The sequence below is a fragment of the Erpetoichthys calabaricus genome, chromosome 1 (genome assembly GCF_900747795.2).
Source record: "Erpetoichthys calabaricus chromosome 1, fErpCal1.3, whole genome shotgun sequence".
In the NCBI taxonomy this organism is placed as follows: domain Eukaryota; kingdom Metazoa; phylum Chordata; class Cladistia; order Polypteriformes; family Polypteridae; genus Erpetoichthys; species Erpetoichthys calabaricus.
The window spans coordinates 69,842,363-69,866,086 of NC_041394.2; the positions used below are offsets into that span (position 1 = coordinate 69,842,363).

Below are 23,724 nucleotides of genomic sequence, written 5' to 3' on the forward strand. Positions count from 1 at the left end.
AGCCGTCTCTAAATCCTCGTGCTTGGCCGTTCTCATCCATTTTCGCTCTGGCTCAAACTTACTCCGTTCAAACATTTCCGTAATTTGCTCTCTTTTTTTTTTTTAATTACTGTATTGTTGATAATGTAGAGATAGCAATATCAAAATCTTTACAGATTTCCGTTTTCGTCTTCTGTTTTTGATCAACAGCCTTAAGAAGCTCCATCTTCATTTTAACCGAAATAGCAGTTTGCTTTCCCCTGAGCTCTTTGCCATTGTGCTTGTAAAAAAAAATTCTTCTAAAATAGAAAAAAAAAACGTGAACCAAACTCACTGATTTTTACTCACACTGCGATGTACTCGTCACCGAATTCCAAAGCTAATTGATGAGAGATGAGATGTTTTTGTGTGGCGTTTGTAGGGGTGGAGGGTGAAAGTAGCTTAGATAAACAAAATTGGCTCGTGTCACAGGCTATTCCGAGGGTATTTCAAAGCCAAGTTAGCCTCCTTTATTTCACACCCCTCTTAAATCTCGCCTGCGCGGCTGGTGTTTTCCGTATTTTGTTCATTCCCAGAAGGGAAATCTTTTCGTGTTAAGCGATTTTCGTTTTGTGTTAAGAGAAAAAAATGCATGAAAATACATAGTAGTTTGTCGGGACCGTTGTATTATTTCGTGTTAACCAATATTTCATCTTAAGCGTTTTCGCGTTAAACGTATTTCACTGTACTGTAGTATTTTCCGGGAGGCATGGTGGCGCAGTGGGTAGCACTGCTGCCTCGCAGTTAGGAGACCCGGGTTCGCTTCCCAGGTCGTCCCTGCGTGGAGTTTGCATGTTCTCCCCGTGTCTGCATGGGTTTCCTCTGGGTGCTCCGGTTTCCTCCCACAGTCCAAAGACATGCAGGTTAGGTGCATTGGCAATCCTAAATTGTCCCTAGTGTGTGTGCGTGCCCTGCAGTGGGTTTGCACCCTGCCCGGGGTTTGTTTCCTGCCTTGGGATTGGCTCCAGCAGACTCCCGTGACCCTGTATTTCGGATATTTGGGTTGGAAAATGACTGACTGACTGACTGTAGTATTTTATTTCCATTGTGGACCAAGCCTGTGTATGTTCATCTATTTGTGTCCATGTCCATGTTTTTATAGTTTGTATATTCACCACCCTTTAATAAAATTTAAAGTTAGGTAAAGCCATGCCACCATCTTCCTTAGGTCTTTGTAGGGTCACCCTCTGGATACATGGATGTTTTGAATTCCAAATAAATGAGGTTATGGTTGAATCTAATTTCTTAAAAAACGACCTCTTGATGTATATTGGAAGGTTTTGAAATAAAAAAAGAAGCTTAGGAAGGATATTCATCTTAACAATGTTAATTCTTCCAGCTAAAGTGAGATGAAGGGTTGACCATCTATGCAAGTCTTGCTTAATTTTTTTCCATACAGACGACAACATTTTGTTGATAAAGACCTTTATATTTACTTGTGATGTTTACCCCTAAGTATTGTAACAGGACCCGGCCGGGACGCCCCTGCTGCATATGTTCCGGGGGTGCAACCAGGGGCAACTCAATACCTCCCCCGGGACACTTGGTGGCAGCCTCCCTGGCCGATGGTGATTCCCCAACCTCCCGCAGGGCTCCATAGGAGATGGAGTCCTCCACAGCCCGGTGGGGAGCTGGGGTGGCCGCTAGGGGGTGGTGCCTGGATTTCACAGCCCGGCTGGACATATCTTCAGCCCCACCCGGAAGTGCAATTGGGACCAGGTGGTCAAGCACCTGGAAGACTTCCGGGTGGGCTATAAAAGGGCTCAGTGGCCAGAGTCAGAAGGTGGAAGACGAAGCTAGACGGGAGGAGTCGTGGTGCCAGAAAAGTGTTTTCTGTTGCCTTTAGTGCTTTTGGGACTGTGTATTGCCTGTGGGGTTCACAGGGAAGACGTGCCCCACAGGTGAAGAAAAATAAAAGTTCATATTGTTTTACACGTGCCTCAGTGTGAGTCTGTGTCGGGTCAGGTGCTATATAGCATCAGTATCACAATATTTAAACTGATGATAAAAGGGAAGGTGTCCAATCTAATATTGTATGCTTGAGAATTCACAGGGAAAGCACACTTTTATTCAAATTGATTCTGAGACAACAACAACATTTATTTATATAGCACAGTTCATACAAACAATGCAGCTCAAAGTGATTTACATGATGAAGAAAGAGAAAAAAGACAAAGTAAATAAGAATTAAAATTAGGGAACACTAATTAACATAATATAAAATTAAGGTCTGATGGCCAGGAAAGACAGAAAAAAAAAAAAAAAAAACTCTAGACGGCTGGAGAAAAAAATAAAATCTGCAGGGGTTCCAGGTCATGAGACCGCCCAGTCCCCTCTGGGAAATCTACCTAACATAAATGACCTCAATCAGTCCTCATTGTATTCATGGTTCTCATGGAAGAATTTGATGATGAAATCTTTTGAAATTCTATTAGTGCTGTTAGGACTGCAGGCACAGTATTTTGTGGATCTGATATATACGGTACCATATCATCTGTATATAGAGAAACTTTCTGATCCAGTCCTTCTCTGATAATCCCCTTTATCTCAATAACATTTTGACAATTAATTGCCAGTGGCTCAATGGCAATTGCAAAAAGTAGTGGTGACAAGGGACATCCTTGTCTGGTACCACGCTCTAGTTTAAAGTAGTCTGAATTAATGTTGGTAATACAAGCTGAAGCTTCTGGATTGGTATACAGTAGTTTGATCCATGCACAAATGTTCGGACCAAACCCAAATTTCTCCAATGTAGTGAAAAGGGAGTTCCATTCAACCATGTCAAATGCTTTTTCTTCATCCAGCGATAATAATATCTCCAGGGTGTTTGACTTTGTTGGTGAAAATATTACATTAAACAGGCGTTGAAGATTGGAAGCTAAGTGTGTGCCTTTAATAAATCCATGTTTGGTCTTGTGATATTACCGAAGACAGCACTTTCTCCATCCTTCTAGCTAAGATTTTGGAGAATATCTTAACACTAGCAAAATACCCGCTCTTCGCAGCGGAGAAGTAGTGTGTTAAAGAGGTTATGTAAACATAAATATACATATACATATATATACATATCTACATATACATATCTACATATACATATATATACATATACAAATTTACACATCTACACATATATACATATGTACATATATATACATATAAATATATACATATCTACATATATATATACACATATATATATATATACATATGCACATATATATATATATATATATATATATATATATATATAAATAAAGACATACATATATACATACATACATACATTCACATATATATATATATATATATATAGCAAAATACCCGCGCTTCGCAGCGGAGAAGTAGTGTGTTAAAGAGGTTTTGTAAACATATATATATACATATACATATATACATATATATACATATACATATATATACATATATATATATATATATATATACACACATATCAACATATATATACATATATATATACACATATCAACATATATATACACATACATATACACATATACATAAACACACACATATACATCCATCCATCCATCCTCTTCATATATACATATATACATATATACATAGTGCGTTGTAACACGGGCTGTGATTGTTACATGGGAGGGAGACGACAAATCACAGCTTCCCGCTTTCTAATCGGGCCTGTGATTGGTGCTTTGACTGATGCCTAGATCCCACAGTATGTCCCCTTAGGAGAGGTGTTAGGCAAGTGTAATTGAATAGCGGTGCTGCAAGTTTAGCTTTACACCTGATGGCCAGGAAAGACAGAAAAAAAAAAAAAAAAACTCTAGACGGCTGGAGAAAAAAATAAAATCTGCAGGGGTTCCAGGTCATGAGACCGCCCAGCCCCCTCTACAGGATGCTACAGGATACACCCTCCACAAGTTAAGGAAGTAAAAATAAAGGTATATATTTCTGTTTTATTTAAACCTTTTAAGTTTGTATGCGGGCGGCATGGTGGCGCAGTGAAAGGTGCCAGTTAGGAGACCCGGGTTCGCTTCCCCTGCGTGGAGTTTGAATGTTCTCCCCATGTCTGTCTGGGTTTCCTCCGGGTACTCCGGTTTCCTCCCACAGTCCAAAGACATGCAGGTTAGGTGCATTGGCGATTCTAAATTGTCCCTGGTGTGTGGGTGTGTGTGCCCTGCGGTGGGCTGGGACCTTGCCCGGGGTTTGTTTCCTGCCTTGTGCCCTGTGTTGGCAGGGATTGGCTCCTGTATTTAGGATATAGCGGGTTGGATAATGGATGGATGGACATCTGTATGCATAGCCCTATTTGCCCGTTTTCATTTTTTTTTCTTTCTTCAGTAATATTTCAGCAAACCCGGAGCTTGTCAGTTCAAATCCTGGTACTGACACCACTGTGTGACCCTGAGGAAGTCACTTCACCTGCCTGTGCTGCAAAAAACAAAAGTAATGTATCAAATTGTACCTCAGATGTTGCAAGTTGCTGGAATAAAGGCAAAAGTCAAATAGATAAATATGTATTATATACATAGGAACTATTAATTTATTTTCAGTTAAGTTATCTGCAGCAAATCTTTATAAATGTATCTCCTTTTTAGATAGTGCAAACTGTTTCTTCTTCATTAACGTTTTCTCTTGGAGAGCTCTTTTCATTTCATTGAAAATTAAAGCAGCAGCTGCCAAAATATGTAGCTTTCTTATTAATTTTTCAACATTGTGTAAAATAAATTTATAAAGTAACATAAAAGGTTTAAATACTGGTTATACTTTTACACTAAAATATTACTAAAGAGATACAAAAAAAGTAAAATGCATATGTTCTTTTTCTTTAAGGAGATTAAATATTATTGAAGAAAGAAAAAAAAACTAAAACAGCCAAATGGGGCTATGCATACGAACTTAAAAGGTTTAAATAAAACAGAAATATATACTTTTATTTTTACTTGCTTAACTTGTGGAGGGTGTATCCTGTAGCAAAGCCCTAACTTTTTTCGTGAAAGCCCGTTTCAGTCAATAAGTCTTAAAAACAGGTGTAAAGATATTGACAATAAGCTACGCAAACCCAGCAAGACATGGAATCGTTTAAATCAAGTATCATTACATCTTCCTTTCTTAAAGAGAAGTAAGGCAGTACTTATAAGCTTACATATATATATATAGACATACATACATATATCTATATCTATATATGTACAGTATATCTATATCTCTATATACATCTATATATATATATCTATATCCATCTATATATATATCTATATATATATATATATATATATATATATATATCTAAATCCCTGCGAAGTACTGTTTTTAAATTTTTATTAAGAAGAAAAGCTTTTTAAATTGAGGGAAAATATCCCAATAACAATTTGTTAAGGATCTGTTATTTTGTGAAGCAGCCTTAACACAGCTTTTCCGCTGTTTTATAAACGAACGCCATATAAGGTCTTCCTTTTTCCTTGCTTCGCCAAGGAAGGAGCCTTTTTATTAAATCCAAGGGTTCTTCGCTTTTTTTTTTTTGTTCATTTATTATGATTGTTATAGTTCTGTTTGTATACCACGTTGTCAGTTCAGCACTCCGGTTGTAATATGACCAAGCCGTGCAAGCACACTCTTGAGAATGCAACGTATAGTTGTACAGGAGAAAAGCAATCTTGCCTCAAATCAATGGCAACCTTATGTAGGTCTATGAACTTAATTTAAACTTTAGGTTTACACGGTGCTTTCTTTCCGAAGTACCTGCACTCATGAATATGTCTGTATGCATCAGTCGCTCAAATCCACGCGCTTCGCACCGGCGAAGTACTGCTTTTAAATTTTTATTAAGAAGAAAAGAAAACCTTTTTAAATTGAGGGAAAATATACTAATAACAGTTTGTTAAGGATCTGTTTTTTTGTGAAGCTGCCTTCACTCGAGTGATCACTTCGAGCTGACTTGCTGGCCAACTATAAGCGTTACCTGGTAGGTAACCACCCATACAATCAGATTGTGAATCAGACTACGAATACCGTGAATGTAATTACCCCGATCTACATGTTGTCAAATAAACGAACCACACGCCGTGGCGCAATTTTAGGGGCTTCGCCTCTAGCGCTGACATCCGAGGTTCAATTCCCGTAAGGGAGTGAAGTGAGTGGCTGGTTACCTACCAGGTAACGCTTATGGTTGGCCAGCAAGTCAGGTAACATCAGCCACGGTGCCTTCAGTTGTGAGAAGCAGATCATAGAATGGTTGAAAATAGTTTACTGTCAAATAATGCAAAGAGTACGCGACACGTCTTTCCCCCTTATTCTTGGCTCATCAGGCGTACACACTCACTGCACTCGCTTACGGTAATCGAACCTCGGACGTCAGCGCTAGAGGGGCTTCGCAGCGGTGAAGTATTGCTTTTAAATTTTAATTAAGAAGAAAAGAAAACCTTTTTAAATTAAGTCTTAAAAAGAGGTGTAAAGATATTGACAATAAGCTACGCAAACCCACCAAGAAATGCAATCGTTTAAATCAAGGTGCGAGTCGAAAAACACCATCCCATAATATTAGTTAATGATTAACACATTTCTAAATGTATTGTAAGCATACAATACAACTGATAATATGTTGCGCTTATTTATCTGGTGTACCGACATTTTTGCGCATTTAACGTCTGAAATCTAACGTGGTTTGTGCCCTTCAGAATGAAAACAGTTTGCATTTACCTTTTTAATAAAAGGCGAGCTTTTAAGCCTGAGAAATCACCCCGTAAATGCACACGTTTAATTGCACATGTGTTAATATGTATGCTTACACAGTATTAAAAGACACTCAACAATTACACAGTATTAAAAGACACTCAACAATTAACGTCATTTACCTTCGTTCCCGCGTGTGACTCGTGCTGTAAATCTCTTCCTTGTTTTCATTTCACGTGATTACGTAGGAGGCGTAATACGTGATGACGCGATACGTGACTCCGCCTCCTCCAGTAGAGTATATGGACAAAAAACAGGTTCCAGTTATGACCATTACGCGTAGAATTTCCAAATGAAACCTGCCTAACTTTTGTAAGTAAGCTGTAAGGAATGAGCCTGCCAAATTTCAGCCTTCTACCTACACGGGAAGTTGGAGAATTAGTGATGAGTGAGTCAGTCAGTCAGTGAGTCAGTGAGGGCTTTGCCTTTTATTAATTAGTATAGATGATTATTCAAAAGTGAGATTGGTCTATACGATGTACATTTTAATAAGTCCTTATTTTGTTTAGGAAAGACAGTGATTAATGCATGACGAAAAGTTTGAGGTAGATTTTTATTTTCTCTAGCTTCTGCAAATCTTGCTAATAGAAGGGGAGCTAGCTGAATTGAGAATTTCTTATAAAATTCGGAAGGGTAGCCATCAGGGCCTGCTGCTTTCCCACTCTGCAGTGAGTTTATAGCACCTAGTAATTCTGATAGTGCCAGAGGTTTATCCAATTCCTCTGCTCTAAGAGTATTTATTTGTGGTATCTGTAAAGTGTCCAGAAATGCATTAGATTGTGTCTTGTCTTCTTTAAACTCAGTAGAATATAAGGATTTATAGTAGTTTCCAGATGTGTGCATTATGTTTTTATGGTCAATGATTTTGTCTCCATTTGTGTTGGTGTTGCTGGGATTGCTTTGCTTGCTTGTGGATTTGTTGAGATAAGATCTTATTAGCTTTCTCTCCATGTTCATAATAATGATGCTTTGATTTAAGTATGAGTTGTTCAATTTCTTTGGACACCTGGCATGTTCTTGATCTATTCAAGTAATTTCATTTTGATTAGCTCTGATACCTTCTTGGTTTCCAATTTATTTCTATGGGAAACATATGAGATAATCTGTCCTCTTAAGAAGGCCTTCAGGGTTTCCCAGAGTGTTCCTGCAGAAACCTCTGAGGATGTATTTGTCTCTAAAAAAACGATTTGCTTGGATATAAATTCTCTACAGTTTTTGTCTGCTAATAAAAGTGGATTAAGGTGCCATCTGTGAGATGAGTATGAGGGGGATAATGATTTTAGCTCCAAGATTGAATGGGCATGGTCAGAAATAACAATAGCGTTGTACTTACACGATTTAATCGTAGGCAAGAAGTTGTTATCTACAAAGAAATAAGCAATTCTTGAGTAGCAATGATGTACTGGTGAGTAGAAGGATTATGCTCTTGAGTTTGGGTTTAGAAATCTCCAGGAGTCTGATAAGTTGTGGTCAGTTACAAACTGTGTAATTTTCTTTACAATGTTAGATGTCATCACCCCTGTGGCAGGAAACCTATCTAAGTCTGGATTTAAAACACGATTGAAGTCCCCAGCCATTATAATTTTATGAGTGTTCACATTGAGAATGGATGCAAATACATTTTGCATGAATTCCCTATCATCGAGCTTGGGTGCATAAATATTTATCAAAATAATTTTCCAGTTAAATAAATTACCTATGACAATCACATATCTCCGTTCTGGATCAGATACTACATCTGATACTACAAATGAGACTGTTCTATGTATAAGAATTCAGAATTATGGAACATTTGGCCAGTCCAGTCTTTGTGCAGCCGAAACTGATCCTTGCTTAATAAGTGGGTCTCCTGTAAAAATACTATTTTAGCATTTAGACTTGTTAGGTGAGAGAATACTTTCTTTCTCTTTAATTTGTGATTCAGGCGTTTAACATTCCAGCTCACAAAGTTAACTGTCCAGTCTTGGACACATTGATTCTAAATTTTTATTGTCATTTTTAGTTTTATCTGAAAATAAGACAGCTTTGACCTTAATTTCCCATTTTCTCAGGAGTTATTGCCATGAAGCCTATTGTTAAGTTGACACTTATAATTATAACAGTTATAAGGAAATATTAGAGATAGCTTGCTCTCTTTCTCTCCCCCCTAGTCGCCCAAACCCACATTTTGCCGCCCCACATGAGGCTGGACCCCACTTCCCAAAGTCCCAGTCCTCTGACATACCTAGAGACAGAGCACATCCAAAACAAAACAAGCTCCCCAGCAGCGGCGTATGAGGAATAAAATTGAAATATCTATTGCCAATGCAGTCCAATTACTATAAGCATAAAATATAATCTTCAGCAAATTTTAGATAGTAAAATAGTAAACTCAGTGAATGGTGTTAAAAAGTGGCCCTGGATAAGCGCATAGTAAACCCTAATACAATAATAACAATAACAATAAACACAGGGTATGATATTGAACAGCCTCCTTTAGAAGAGTAAAAAAAAAGAATTATTAATTTCTTCCACACATACATATATATACGCATATAATTGTAATTAAAGCATAAACAAAAAGTGGCCGAGAAGGGAAAAGGATGTATAATTACTGTACCAGTATGATTGTAAGCGGATCAAACAGCCGGCAAGACCTTCTTTGCCATGCCATGACAGGATGCGACTCACGATCGTATTTCAAAAAAGTGTCGGGATCAGTTTTCTTAACTCTTTTTCTGCTTCCTCCGTAGTGATAATGATATAATGCTTGTCTTGAATATGCACTTTCCGATCTCGGCTTTCCATAAGCACTGTTTAATGTTGTAAAATAATTCATGCATTTATCTCTAGTAGGATTGACTACTGCAATGCGGTGTTCACTGGATGTTCAAACTGTTCTCTATACAGCCTCCAGTTAATCCAAAATGCGGCTGTAAGAATTATTACAAGAACAAGAATATACAAACACATAACTCCAGTTCTTAAATCCTTACACCGGCTCTTGGTTAAGTTTAGGGAAGATTTCAAAATCCTCCTTTTAACATATAAAGCATTAAATGGCGGAGGTCCGGCTTACTTTTCGGAACATATCATGACTTACAAACCAGAGCGCATATTTGATCTCAAGATGCCGGTCTGCTTATGATTCCAAGGATTAATAAAATAACAATGGGAGGTCGAGCTTTTAGTTACAGGGCCCCTAAACTGTTGAATGGTCTGCCTGCTACTATAAGAGATGCCCCTTTGGTCTTAGCTTTTAAATCCCGGCTGAAGACTCACAACTTCAGTTTAGCAAATCCTGACTAGAGCTGCTGATTAACCGTACAGACTGCATCTCTGTTGTTAGTCATTAGCACTAAAACATAAGTAACATGATAGTTATAATTGGATACTAACCCTCACCTATTCTGTTTCTCTTCTCGGTACTCAAATGTGGCACTTGGTGCCACAGCCCACCTGCCAAGTTGTTTTGCCTACCTAAGGTAAAGTCATCCCTGATGGAGGATCACAGGAATCGTGGGAAGGAGGGGTCCTTTCATCGGATTGGCTGTCCCAGCGCTGTTTCAGCCATGGAATGGCCAAATGGGGGAGGCAGCTTGATGGATGAGGTCTCCAGGACTCTAAATATATCCAAATCTTCTTATGTGATATCATCTACTGTTAAATTCTGCTCCGTACTTCTGAAATTTTTATTTTTATACTGTATTGAGGATTTGTTCTGTTCTGTGTATTGTATTGTATTGTATTGATCCCCTTCTTTTGACACCCACTGCACGCCCAACCTACCTGGAAAGGGGTCTCTCTTTGAACTGTCTTTCTCAAGGTTTCTTCCATTTTTTCCTAATAGGTTTTTTTTGGGAGTTTTTCCTTGTCTTCTTAGAGAGTCAAGGCTGGGGGGCTGTCAAGAGGCAGGGCCTGTTAAAGCCCATTGCAGCACTTCTTGTGTGATTTTGGGCTATACAAAAATAAATTGTATTGTATTGTATTGTAAAAAGTTGACGTTTAGCAGCTGTTGAGGGTGAGAAATCCGGGAAAATGTGAGTGTAGTTATCTTCAAACGTAATCGCTTGTTTCTGTCTGAGAAGTGACATTACATGTAATTTAAATTGTAATTTTTGAAGCGCACAATAAAACTCCTAGGTTTAGAGGTATTTGATCGACGTATGCGGTAAGCTGCTGCTATCTCAATGTCTGATTTAAAGTCCTCTCCAATTATTTTAGAGAATAATTCAGCTACGATTTGCACTGGGTTTGGACTTTCACGATTCTCTGGGAGACCTTCAATTTTAATATTATTTCTTCTGCATCTGTCTTCCAATGCAGCAAGTCTGTCTCTGAGTTTTTTGCATTCAGAATTTGCAGCCGTTGCTTTTCTGTCAGCAGTAGATGACAGATGTTCGGCTGTTTCAATTCGAGTCCTAAATGTTTGCTTAACGTCTTCCAAATGATTGCCAAATGCTCTCATTTTATTCTCAAACTTAGACGCATTTTGCCGAATTTGTTCCTCATTTTTCTTCCAGCAGACCTATAAAGGCTGCCTCAAAGCGATTATATACACATTTCTCCAGGTCTTCATTATCCTGTCGCAGCTTCTCATTTGTCTTGAGCATAACATTTATTTCTTTCTTTATATATTTTTTAATATCTTTCTTGAGCTCCTTTATGTCTTGAGCGGTGGCCGTGGACAGTTCGGACAGATTGTTTTGGCCTTCGTGCTCCGCACTGTTACAGAGGAATAGATGAAAATGCGGAAGGCAAGGCCATTTCCAGGTTCAATGAATCTTCTGGAATTGATGAGCTATCATGACTTGCATCACTTGCACATTCACTCCCACTTTCGCTCTCAACTGGAGACGATGCAGTGGCCCGGGGTCCCGGGAGATCTGTGTTTTTGCCTGTCTGTTCCAAGTCAGACTCTGTATGGCCGTACCTTGAGGTTGGACTTGAACTTGATGCCTGTCTAGACTTGGGTGTAGCTTTGGTTTTCTTTTCTGTTTCTTTCTGAGCCCCTTTCTTACCGCTCATGTTTATATATGCTTGCATATGCTGTAATAGAACCTCCTCGAGTTGGGTAGATACAGGATACCTCGAGATAATAAAAATAAGAGAAAAATTAACACCGGTGCTAACGCTTCAGACGTCCATTTCCCGTAACGGACGAGACCAACTACCCTAGCCTGTAAGATTTCATTGATAATCTTTGCATGCGCAAAAATTATGGGCAGAAATAGGACAAAATAGATGGGTTTTCAAATGGCCACCATTTTGAAAGTGGGTTCTGACCACAAATATGAAGAATTTTTTAGTCAAACTTCTGAGGTCACAACTCCAAAATGAAAGTGCCTATTCTGGACAAAGAACCTCCTCTTGCCTTTAATTATATATAATATATTTATATATATACACTCACATGTTTAGGGGACATTTTCAGGACTCCAGCAAGGTCAGCAACACCAGGTATATAGGGGGTGCTGTCATTAACAACAACTTTTACTCCTAATGTAAAGGGGATGCTGGCTGGAGGACAAGTCATTGCACTTCTATACCATCAAAGAAAGCCCCACCCCTTTCAGGAAAGCAGTCTAAAGATCCGAGGGCCACTGGAAGTAGGACTTGCAACTGAGGAAGACAGAGCTTCAACTCAGATGTAATGCTCAAAACCTATGAGCCTCTTGTTTAGGGCTGGAGCCATTACTTTGAACTTGCAAGTTCATTTTGTAAATGGGGTTACCACACTGTTACCCCAACTCTGCGTTTTGACGTCTTTCATTTAAATGTACAGTGATGTAGCTGGCAGGAGTCTAGATAGAAATGAAGGCACAAGCAAATCTAATAGAAGTCACCTGGAGTTCTGAGGAACAGCTGTGTCAAGTGCAGGTGCATGTTATGATGCAACAAACTAATTTTGTGGAAGCAGAAGCCCAAAGAAATGCACAACAAACCCTGTGATCAGAATGTGCACTTGGTTCATCGCAGATATTAGTGCTGTTACAACCCTGTAAATGACATAAAAGTTCACCTTCTTATATTTCAGTGCACTGACACATGTCATATCTAATTATAAGACGAGTGGGCTCAAATCCTTGAAACCATCCTAGCGTGACAAGTCCAGCATGCTTATTATGATCTACAACAATGTGCCGCTGAGGACTACAATATCTAAAAAAAAAATCCCAGCAGAGTATGGTATTTTTTCCTGAGTGTCAAGCAGAGAAATATCACAACTACCTTTTCACCTGGAAAAGCCAGCTATCTCCCAGGCAATTGATCGCTGTGGCAAACTAGGCTGATGGCTACAACTGGGAGAAAATACAAAAGAAAAATTAGTAGTGATGATCTTCTGTGATTATCTTGTACAAGCCAACACAAAGAATCTGGCACACCTGGAACAAAGACATATACCAATATGGAAGGCCTAGTTGAAATTATAACTGCTCTCCAAACAGAAAGACCGAAAGATTGAAGACAGAGTTTAGTGCCTGAAAGAAAAGAACTGGACCCCAGAGCGATCAGAGAAAAACAATCGCCTCATCCCCTACACAGCTACAAATGTGGAAGTTCTGCCAGCTCCCCTGTATGCTGTGATACTGGGGCAAGATTGGTCCCATAATAACTGAAACAAAATTTTACTGCATCCTGAAGAAAAGCAGAGTGTGGTAGTGGATGAAAGTACTTCATCCCAAGATGTCTCTGCATTGTATAAAAGATCAGGTAAGGGTGTAGATATCCAGTGTATTGGTTGAAGCCAACTTCTGGGAGGAGAACATAACAACATCACCCATCATTTTGTCTTAACTTCCTGAGGAGGTGGAACTGCACCTGGATGCTCCACTTCATCCTTTGCATACATTGAAACTTCAGTATAGGCTACTGCCCATTTCGCTTTGGAGCAGTGATTCACTGAAATTTGCTGTAATTTAAGATAATTGCCAAACTGCTACTGTCTCCACAATATTCGGGCAGTATTTTGAGATAGAAAAAGGTGTGCTATATCAGATAGTAAAATGCCAACGGGAGATATGTCACCGACTCTTAATCCCTTGAAATTACAGGAGAGAGATTTGTGACCTGGCTCACACCCACTTCTTAGGGATGAATTTGGGAACTGACAAAACACTAATAATAATAGAATAAAAACCCAATTTTGTTGGCCTAAAATAAACATGGAGGTGCGATGCTTTTGTCTATGTCAATGTCACTTATTCCAAATTCCACACAGAGAATGTTCTCCTCTTGTTCCTATTCCCAATATTGAAATTCCAATTGAGCGAATGGGGATGGATATTGTGGGTCCCCTTGAGTCTTTGGCACATATTGGTGTTGATAGATTATACTAGCCAATATTGACAGGCCATTCCCATGCAACAAGTTAATTCAAAAAACATTGTCAGGAAGTAGTGGGGGTCTTTGTTCAGGCTGGGATCAGCAAAGAAGGCCTTATGAACCAAAGGACCCTGTTTATCTCAAATACTTTCTGGGAAGTTGTCAAGTTGCCATGCATCAAGCACCTTAAGACATCTGTTTCTCACATCAAAAATGATGGGTTTCAAGTGTTTCAATAAGATACTGAAAGAGATACTCAGGAAACTTGTGCATGAAGCTGGGAAAGATTGGGAGTAGCTCCTCCTTGTCATGTTGTTCACAATGTTTGTCCACACTAGACATGAAAAATGGCTACTGGTAAATCCTCTTAGCAGTGTCCAGCAAAGAAAAATTACATTTGGCACTCCTAGTGGGCACTAACAGTACCACATCCTACCCTTTGGGTGTCATAGGGCTCCAGCAACATTCTAGCATGTGATGGACAAACTGCTGCATGCCATAATGCCTATAGTGCTGCCTACTTAGATGATGTGGTCATTTACAATATTCCAGCACCTGGAAGGACCATGTACGGCATGTTTCGACCATTTTCCTGACAGTTCACAAGGTGGGTTTAGATATAACCCCTTGATCACCCTTGACCTTGAACTGATTGGAGGGCAGGGTCAAACCACAGTGTTTCAAAGTTGCAGCCATTTGAGACTGGCCCTAGCTGATAAAAGGTGAGTACAGGCTTTTCTGGAACTCACTGGTTATTACAGATGCTTCATGCTCCGGTTCTCAGAAAGAGCAATGCCTTTAACTTGAAAATGAATGAGAAACACAGTGGGGAGGACTCCTGAAGATGAAGCAGCATTTTTGACCTTAAGAAGAACCTTAATGAACACTCACAATTTTGTTGTAGTATTTAAAATGTGATGATTTTCTCCATATAAATTAATTGAAGCCGGGTATCTCCGTGCTTCAATAGGTGTGTCCCCATCATAAAAGAAGGTAAACATTGAACCCAGAACCACCACAAAGAGTAAATTTAATGCTGCTAATAAACCAGAGAAAGATTTAGGAGAAAATCCACAAGAACAAAGGGGAAAATTGCAATGACCTGAAAGTAGCTTACTAACAGGAATTAAACTTGTAATTAGTATGTTGTTGCAGACTATGCTGACTACACAAGGTGGCAGCAGTAGTTTTTAAGTAGAGGTGGAATCAGGAAATGTCAAAAACCAAAATAGCAAGCAAGGGGTCAAAACGTGAAAGAGGAATGCTAGGGCAAACTATCTTAGGATGTGAAACAAGAACCACAGTCAGGAAATAGTACAGAAGTTTGAAAATCAAAAAACTAGAAAAGAAACATGTAACCAGTGGCAAATCGTTAATCATAGTCAAACAACGGAGACATTTTCAAAACCAGGGATTGAGAAACAAAAATGAATGCATGTAAGGTTTTGGAAGAATTGAATTAGATGAACGGTAAGTGTATGATGCTGACCATTATTGCTATGACCCAATGATGTCACTCATTGCACACTTCCACTTGATCCTGCTTAGAAACAGCACATCAACAATTTAAAAATGCTTAAAATGGAGACATCCTTATGAAAAACAAAATGACATCGTGGGAGAAACATTGATATATTTCAAAATCATTGAAAACACATCAGGCATAAAAACAAATGTGACCATGAGGTTCCTTGACCTTTAAAATTCTCAAAAAAAGGTCTTAATGATTTTAAACAAAGAAAGAAAAAATATTCTAAAGAAAATAAACAAAATCATAATCAAGAAACATACCAAATGAGTGTTCCTCCTTAAGTCCACTTTAAGTGAACATTGCAGCTATATTTGGTCTGCATCTTCATACTAAATGTGTTCTCAACTGCAACAAACCCTAGGCAACAGCTGCTGCCCCCTAGAGGTGATTGAAGTAGCTGACTAACTTAAACCTGTTGTTCCTATGGTAAAAGTTTAAGTTTATTTCAGTTTTTTTCAAATTGTTTTCTGGCTAGTGATCATCCGTTGTGTTCTGGAATCCAAGATGACTTGTTAATTAGGGTCAAAGCTATATTGATAACTGCAGAAACTTTCAAAAACTGAGAGCATAAGTGAACGAGTGAGAACAGGAGTAAGGAGTACATCAAATGGGCTAATTTGTGTTTTCAACTAATGAAGTGAAGTTTTGTATTTTAATACCTTTTTATCTATAATGATACCAGAAATTGGTGATATGTTGCATCTTGGTCAGGCATACATGTGAGAATTTCAATGTACTCTGTACACATGACAAAAACATTACTGTTACTAAGTAACTTAGTACAATACTACAAGTAATTATAGACTGCTTTTAAAGGTTGCTGAATATCGTGAAAATGATATTTCCACTAAACACTTAATGTATGTATGCATCACTTGCAAAATTATAGCAATATTCAACTAAAATTATGTAAAGGTCAAAAAACAGTTATTAGTATTGAAGTGTATGAATATATTTGTATTAATAGAAGTATAATTTTTTTAACAATCAAGTTTACTGTCAACCTTTATTAGATCTGAATTTTAATATACTCTAGACCAGGGGTGGGCAGTGTCAGTCCAGAAGAGCCACAGTGGCTACAGGTTTTCATTCCATCCCAAATGCTTAATTAGAAACCAATCCTTTCCAATCTCAGACCTTATTTAATTTTATGGCTTGTTGCTCTGCAATGTAAGGTCTTATATCGGAGGATATCATCCAAATGATTTGAAGCCTAAAAAGGATAATATTCCGTCTGTCACATCTTTCTCTTAAGTGTTTTATTAAATCAAACAGTGTATGATGAACACACACAGATGTAAATAGAAACAAGCTAGATGGAGAACTGCTGGCTCCTTTGTCATTTACATCTTATTGTTAATAAGGAGCCATTAAAACACTGAATGCAGCAGTTTAAGATTAAAATAAGCAATTAAGGGTGAACCGAGACTACTAAAATGAAGCATCAAAACTTCACTTAAGCAATAAGTGCTTCAACAGCAATAATTGATTTCTCATTAAGAAACTGGGTTGGAACAAAAACCTGAAGCCACTGCGGCCCTCCAGGACCGACATTGCCCATCCCTGCTCTAGGGCAAGGGTTCTCAAAGTCAGTCCTGGGGGCCCACCGTGGCTTCAGGTTTTTGTTCCAACCAGTTTCATCATCAGTGACAACAACTGATAACACTGATCTCATTTAATTAGTTGGTATTTTTTTCCTCTTCTGTTATTCTACATTCAGAAAAACACAGCAGCATGATTTTTTACATTTATAAAATATTTAGAAATATTTCTATTTTTGCTATAGGTTTAAATACTTAACTCTCTTTTGTTGATTTCATTATATTTTGCCCTTTCTCTGTGCAGTTTTCCCCCTGCGTTGTATCTTATTAATGAGAAATTAAAATGAGCAGAGCAGACACGCTGGCAAACAACACTAAATAATCAAAGGCTGCAACTACCTTAGCATCAGGCCCACTTTATTAGTAAACAATGGATTAATTAAACAATTAGAAGACCTAGAAAAGTAGAATGAAAATCAAGATGAAAATACTTTTAAAAAGAAAAAAATACATTATTCCCATATAACTGCTTGGTACATTTTAATATATTTTTTTTTTACCAAACTTAGTTTTCTAATTTCTATATTGTTCCCAAAACACAGAACTTGGGAAATAACACATCGCAAATTATCCCAGGAGTCCAATTAAAAACAGAAGCTGGTTGGAACAAAAAGCTGCAGCCACAGGGGGTACCCAGGACCGAGTTTGAGAACCCCTGCTCTAGGGAGGGAGGACAACAGAATCAAAGGAAATCACTGTGTCAAAGTACTGTGAGCTTTTCAATGTGTTCCACATCTTCTGAGTATCAGCTAAATGGACTTGTTATGCCCCATACTTTATTGTGATGGGGCTTTATATTTGTGTTTAATGGGGTAAAGCGGTGATGATGAATTGATACGTTTAAGGAATAACAATCTTTATGTAGGAAAATTAAAAAAGTGATTATTTATGGCAAATTGGGACACCATTCTTTCTCTGTCCTGTGGCTATGGCCCAATATAACTTGAAAACAGCCATAAAACAACCAGAACAGCTTGCAGATGGAAGATGATGATCATCTGTTGGCCCTTGATGGAGTGGAACACAAGCCAAATAACAGACAAGGGATGCATTTTTTTAGTCTCTGATACTATTCTTTGAAAGTCTGTACTGTATTTGAAATTCTCACTTACTGCCATGAATATAACCTATATACCTATATATAAATGGGGCTGAGTGTAATCTTTATGCACCATAGCAGCTCAACATCTTCAAAGATTTTTGAGTCACTGTGTCAATGTGGTGTAATAAAAAAAAAATCTCTGTTTAAGAAAGAGACCAGAACACCTGTTATGCTGCACTGTAATTTCTTCCAACTTCCTAATTGTTGCTTTTGGTTGCAGGGTGAGGAGACTGTGAAAGGTCACAACTATTGCCATCCAGTATGGTCTACTTAAAAGTCCTCTGCAAGAGACAGAAAGCCGAGTGCCACGATGCCATAACACAACATTGCGCTCTTCAGTTGTCAGGGATGTGAGTACCAAGTATGTCTAAGGTGCTATTGATAGTAACAGCAGTAAAATAAACATATTTGTCAAGACTATGCATTCCTTTAAATACCAGATTGGCTTCTTTCGAAAGGCAAGATGTTTTAATGTGAATGTCTTAGTAGCTAAAATTTCTCCATTTTGTTCTCATGGTGGACACCAATGTAAAGATTAAAAAATTATACATTAAATTATCTATGCAGGATTACATTAACAGCAGTTCAACTAAAATGCTTAAACGGTACTGTTTTTTCCCACAAGATGTCAAGTAAGTGCAATGTTTTGTATAATGATGGTTTTGTATTTCAGCATGTCCACCTTCTTACTATTGTTGTTATGTTTTTTTTTGTTTTGTTTTTTTACGGGATCACAGTTGAGTGGAGAAGCCAACTGGAAGCTCTCAAGCTCTGCCTATCTCTTTCTCTCTTTCTCCTCTACTCTGACAGCATTTTCTATTCACACAACATAGCTCTATCCTCCACATCATTCATTCACAAGCGGACTGTAACAGTACAGATCACCCTAGCCTGGAAAAACATCTAAGCTACTGTAGTGGAATGATAACTGCTGAAATGGAGAGGTATGCTCTAAAGGCAGAGGGAGAAGAGCACAGCAAACAACAGTATGAAGTGAAGATGTTATCACTTAATAAAAAAGAGTTGTAATTAAAAAGGCAGCTACTTCTGGCACAGAAGATGAGAAAAGATAACTTTATTTAAAAAGAAAATGAATGTTCTCAAAACTAAACAGAATCTGCAGTGTGCTGAGGAAATGTACTACTAAAATGTACTAGATAAAATCAAAACATGCTCTAAAAAGCAGAGAAACAATATTTCTTCCCTTATTTCACAAGTTTACCTTACAGACTGTTGGAAATAAACCTGTTAACATTCATGGTCATTAGTTATTTTCTATTTAGTAATGATTTATTAATAACAATGATTTCACTCATTTTTGTGGTGTGGAGTATCTCATTAAAGAAGTCCTTGGAACTGGACTCAGCACATGCTCACAAGAACTTCAACTTTATTTTTTCCTGAAAACTGAGCTTAGAGATAGAAATGATTTCCAAAAATGACCACATTAAATTAGGCCGGTATACAGTTGTGGAATAATTTGGAAAGTTTGTTCAAACTGACCCTGAGAAACCACACAGAACATGTTCTCCCATTTCAATTGTGCCATTTATTAGCAACTATTAATCTGAGAATAAAGTTTTAATTAGAAACAATAAGAAGCAATTAAAAATACCACTAATCTCATTAATCACTAGTCATATGACATATCTTAAAATATTTTACACTTTCAGAAAAAATGACTAAAGAATGATATACTGATTTAAGGATATACTGAACACAATATTAAATATGACATTTGAACATAATTTCTAAATATTTGATGTACTGTTTATCCTAAAATAATTTGTAATAAAAGTATAAAATTAATCTTTGAGATTTAAAATCCTCATCTAAATAATCTAGAAATCTGAACAGTATATAATTGAGAGATATTCTATATATTTTCAAATCAAGTTTAAATGACACTAAATTTTAAATATATTTTTTGAAATTTCAATTTAAATAGTTAAGAATAACGTGAAAGTGCTTCACATATATATTTATCACAAGTCACTTCTCTATTTTGTTCTTAAGAGTATATTTTATGTTACCTACCTTTTTCCTCGTTGATTTTTGAACCAACAGCTCCTAGCAAGATAGCCATGCAAATGTATGCCAACATTCTTCAAAATTACAGATTTTGTTTTTTACCATTAAAAAATAGAAAGGCTCAGATTTGGCTTGTAGGTACAATATCTTTGTTTTCTTTACTTAAGTATGCATGTAAAGTGAAACTTTCCCTTCAGATTGTATTATATAAGGGCTCCATTCAGTTTATAAGCCAATGAGAAACCTACCTTCGGATTTACACTGCTGTTACTAGGGAGACATACAATGATAAAAGGAGGACAGAAAATAAAACTTTAAAATGTACACTAAAGGAAGTGATGAAGTTACAAAACACATGATTTAAAATATAGTTCCTAAAGAAAAATATTGAGTATTAAAACAGTAGTTTTACAAAAATAATATAACTGATTACTTTCTATTTGTATTCTTTTTGAAAGCAGTTATAATATAATTACATACATACAGTACATAATGTGCATATTAGAATCAGAGTTGTATAGAGTTGTGTGTATATATTTTTATAATAGATGGCTGGCAGCTTATCCTGGCCAATACATCCACACCGCTAGATGGAGTCTTCCCTGCAACATGGAGGTGCCCCGAATTCCCACAGGGCATCATGGACAATGGAGTTCGGCTTCACAGCCCTGCTGGATACCATGGGGGCTGCCAGGGGATGCTGCAGGGAGGCACAGGGATTTCTGTTTTCCCTATAGCCCCGAAGTACTCCCAAACACACGGGGACAGAAGAACTGAAGTACTTCCGAGCTGAAGAAAAATAAGAGTTTTCATCTGACCCGGAAGTGCTATGGAATCACATGGACTGAAGAACAGAAGCACAGAAGCAGGGTCGAGGACTATTTAAAGGACTGTGGGAAACCCAGCCGACTGAGCCGGAGTTGGGAGGAAGTGCGACAGAGCTGCTGGTTGGAGAGGAGGATTGATTATTATTATTGATTATTGTTTATTATTGTGTATTGTAGAGGTGGAGGTGCTTTGTGCACATTATTGGAAATTAGATTAATTTCTGATACTTTTACCTGGTGTCTGGACGTGTTGTCTGTGGGGTTCACGGGTCAACAGCGACCCTTGGTGTCACAATATTTTTATATATATATATATATATATATAATATGTGTATGTGTGTTTTACACATAAAAAAATAACAGGCATACTCTTTTTGGATCAAAGTTATGCAATTTCTGAAGAGTTTGTAGTTAACAATGTGCTAGTGTGTAGTAATAGCACAGCTTGACCTATTGTTATAGATAAACTTTTTATACTTTTGTTGTCTCACAGGGAAATTTCTTATGTGATCCACATTTGATCCACTTATATGAAGTATGTACCAAATACAACTACAATGCTGCTAATTATCTGGCCAGTTCTGTCATTGCCATCTCAAAATCTGTCTTCTAGTCTAATGTACCAATCCTTCTGTTGGGAGTGGCATCTTTTTTCCACAGTAATTTGGTTCTGTTTAGAGTAAGGTAAAGTAATTCATGGAGATTTCTACAAATGAAATGAAAGAAAATGTGGTATCTTTTAAAATGTGCATGCAAGTACTTCTAATCCATTAAAGGAATGAATAGGCAGAATTCTTAATATTATGAAAGTTATTACAAGTTTGGACCCAGTTAGCACAAAAACTGATGCAACAGGGGTACCTGGAGATTTTTTTTATAAAACTTTCAAAGTATTTAACACAGACTGATTAAATCAAAGAAGAATATAAAACAGATGGTATTATATATTTCACAACTGTTCCAGATTAGCCAACATAAAAGTAACTGCTTTTTGATTTGCAAAGTGCAAAAGGAAGGGTTGATGTCTAATAGTCCATATGTTGACGCTAAATGAGACACCTTTACTGGTGGTAACTGGATGAAGGGTGATCACAGGGGTCTGGCCTCTACGTGCATAGCAGGCCACTCAAAATGCCTCACACACTGCTCTGGTTTAGCCATCTGTGTCAGTCTGGGTTAGCTGCAGCTGCCATATTGTTCTTGAACCCAGGACTGTTGAAAGTAATAAACTGAGGATGAGCCAGGCAATGAGGACACATAATAGACAAGAGGTGGTGTGATTATGCTTTTTAACAGTTTTCAAAAACAAAAGAATTTTCCCAAAAATAATAAATAATACCAAAAAAAAAAAAAAAACCATTATTCCAAGTAAAATTTAAAAAGTCACAATAAATAACTGATGATTAATCCGTTCATTAATAGTGAGGTCAAAATCATGGCCCGGGTCTGTCCTTTAAAGCTAACATGAACTGTGCTCCTTCCTTCACCACCACATCTCTGCTACTTACCCAACAGGGTCTACTCAGCCTGCAGAGCTGCAAGATGACAAATGCAGTTAATCCTCTCTTCTGGCTTGTGTCCCAGCCACCTCATTCGGTCACCGCTGAGGTACTTCAAGCCCAGTTCATGTTCCTGCTACCATCTCTTGGGCCTTCAACAAGGAACCTGCGAGCCCTGCTACTTTCCTTTGCTACGATCTCTCACAGTCTCCAGAGGGAGCATACTCGGATTGGTTGGTCATGCCTGCTCCTGGAATGACCCTGTCCCCATGAGCACCATCCACTCTACCCTAATGAGGTGTCATTCCTGACCACATGCATTCTCTCTGTTATAATGCTGTCTCTTTTCTTCTCCTTTCTTTCATCTTTTCTCTTTAACCTTCAGACTCCTCTCTTTTTTTCCTTTCTTTATGACGTCCTTCTGTCCTGCTCAGTCTCCTCTTTATACTGATTAGGATGAAGGGGAGTTGATTACAGACCATGGAGTACTATTGAATCTGCACATGGATGCTGATTGCACATTTACATGTGGTTCCATCAATCTCCCCATCAACCTATGTGGCCGCTTCACCACACTACCATGCATATCGCTCCAGCACCCATGTGCACTGTTTTTATTTAAAAAACTTGAACCGCCACAGACATCTCTCACTACACCATTAATTTCAACTTTCCTTTGGGTCTGAAATATAAACTAAGAAACAATTTAAACAGGAGAACTGCTATTTGCGGACTCTGTGGTTTTCACCAGACTGATGGCAGTGGAGGGTGGGCCATTCACGGTAGTGCTTACTCCATGTTGTGTTGTGATTTAAATACTATACTGGAGTCTCCAGTAGATTGTGCTGTTTTGGAAACTAATGTTGAGAGGATGTAAACCCTCCTGAGAAATAAAAAAATTCTTATTGTTCCTGGTGTGATCAACAGGGGATGCTGCAGAGTCTTAAACTCCAAACACAATTGCATGGACCAGTCCCAGGTTCAAAACAAAGGTTTTTATTTTAAAGAAATACATTTGTACTGCAATTACAAGCACTCTTCTCTTCGCTGCTAATTCTCTACTGGCTCCGCCTCGCCTGGACGAGGCAGTGTGCTT

General features: G+C 37.9%; 1 protein-coding gene across 1 annotated transcript in view; it reads right to left on the bottom strand.

Moving 5' to 3' along the window:
* Positions 1–20,490, bottom strand: part of LOC114669376 (H-2 class II histocompatibility antigen, A-U alpha chain) — a 54,755-nt gene extending 34,265 nt beyond the window's left edge. The window contains exon 1 of the mRNA XM_028825592.2: positions 20,309–20,490. Coding sequence (XP_028681425.1) covers positions 20,309–20,375 — 67 coding nt within the window. The 5' untranslated portion in view covers positions 20,376–20,490. The remainder of the gene's footprint in view (positions 1–20,308) is intronic.
* Positions 20,491–23,724: the final 3,234 nt, after the last annotated feature.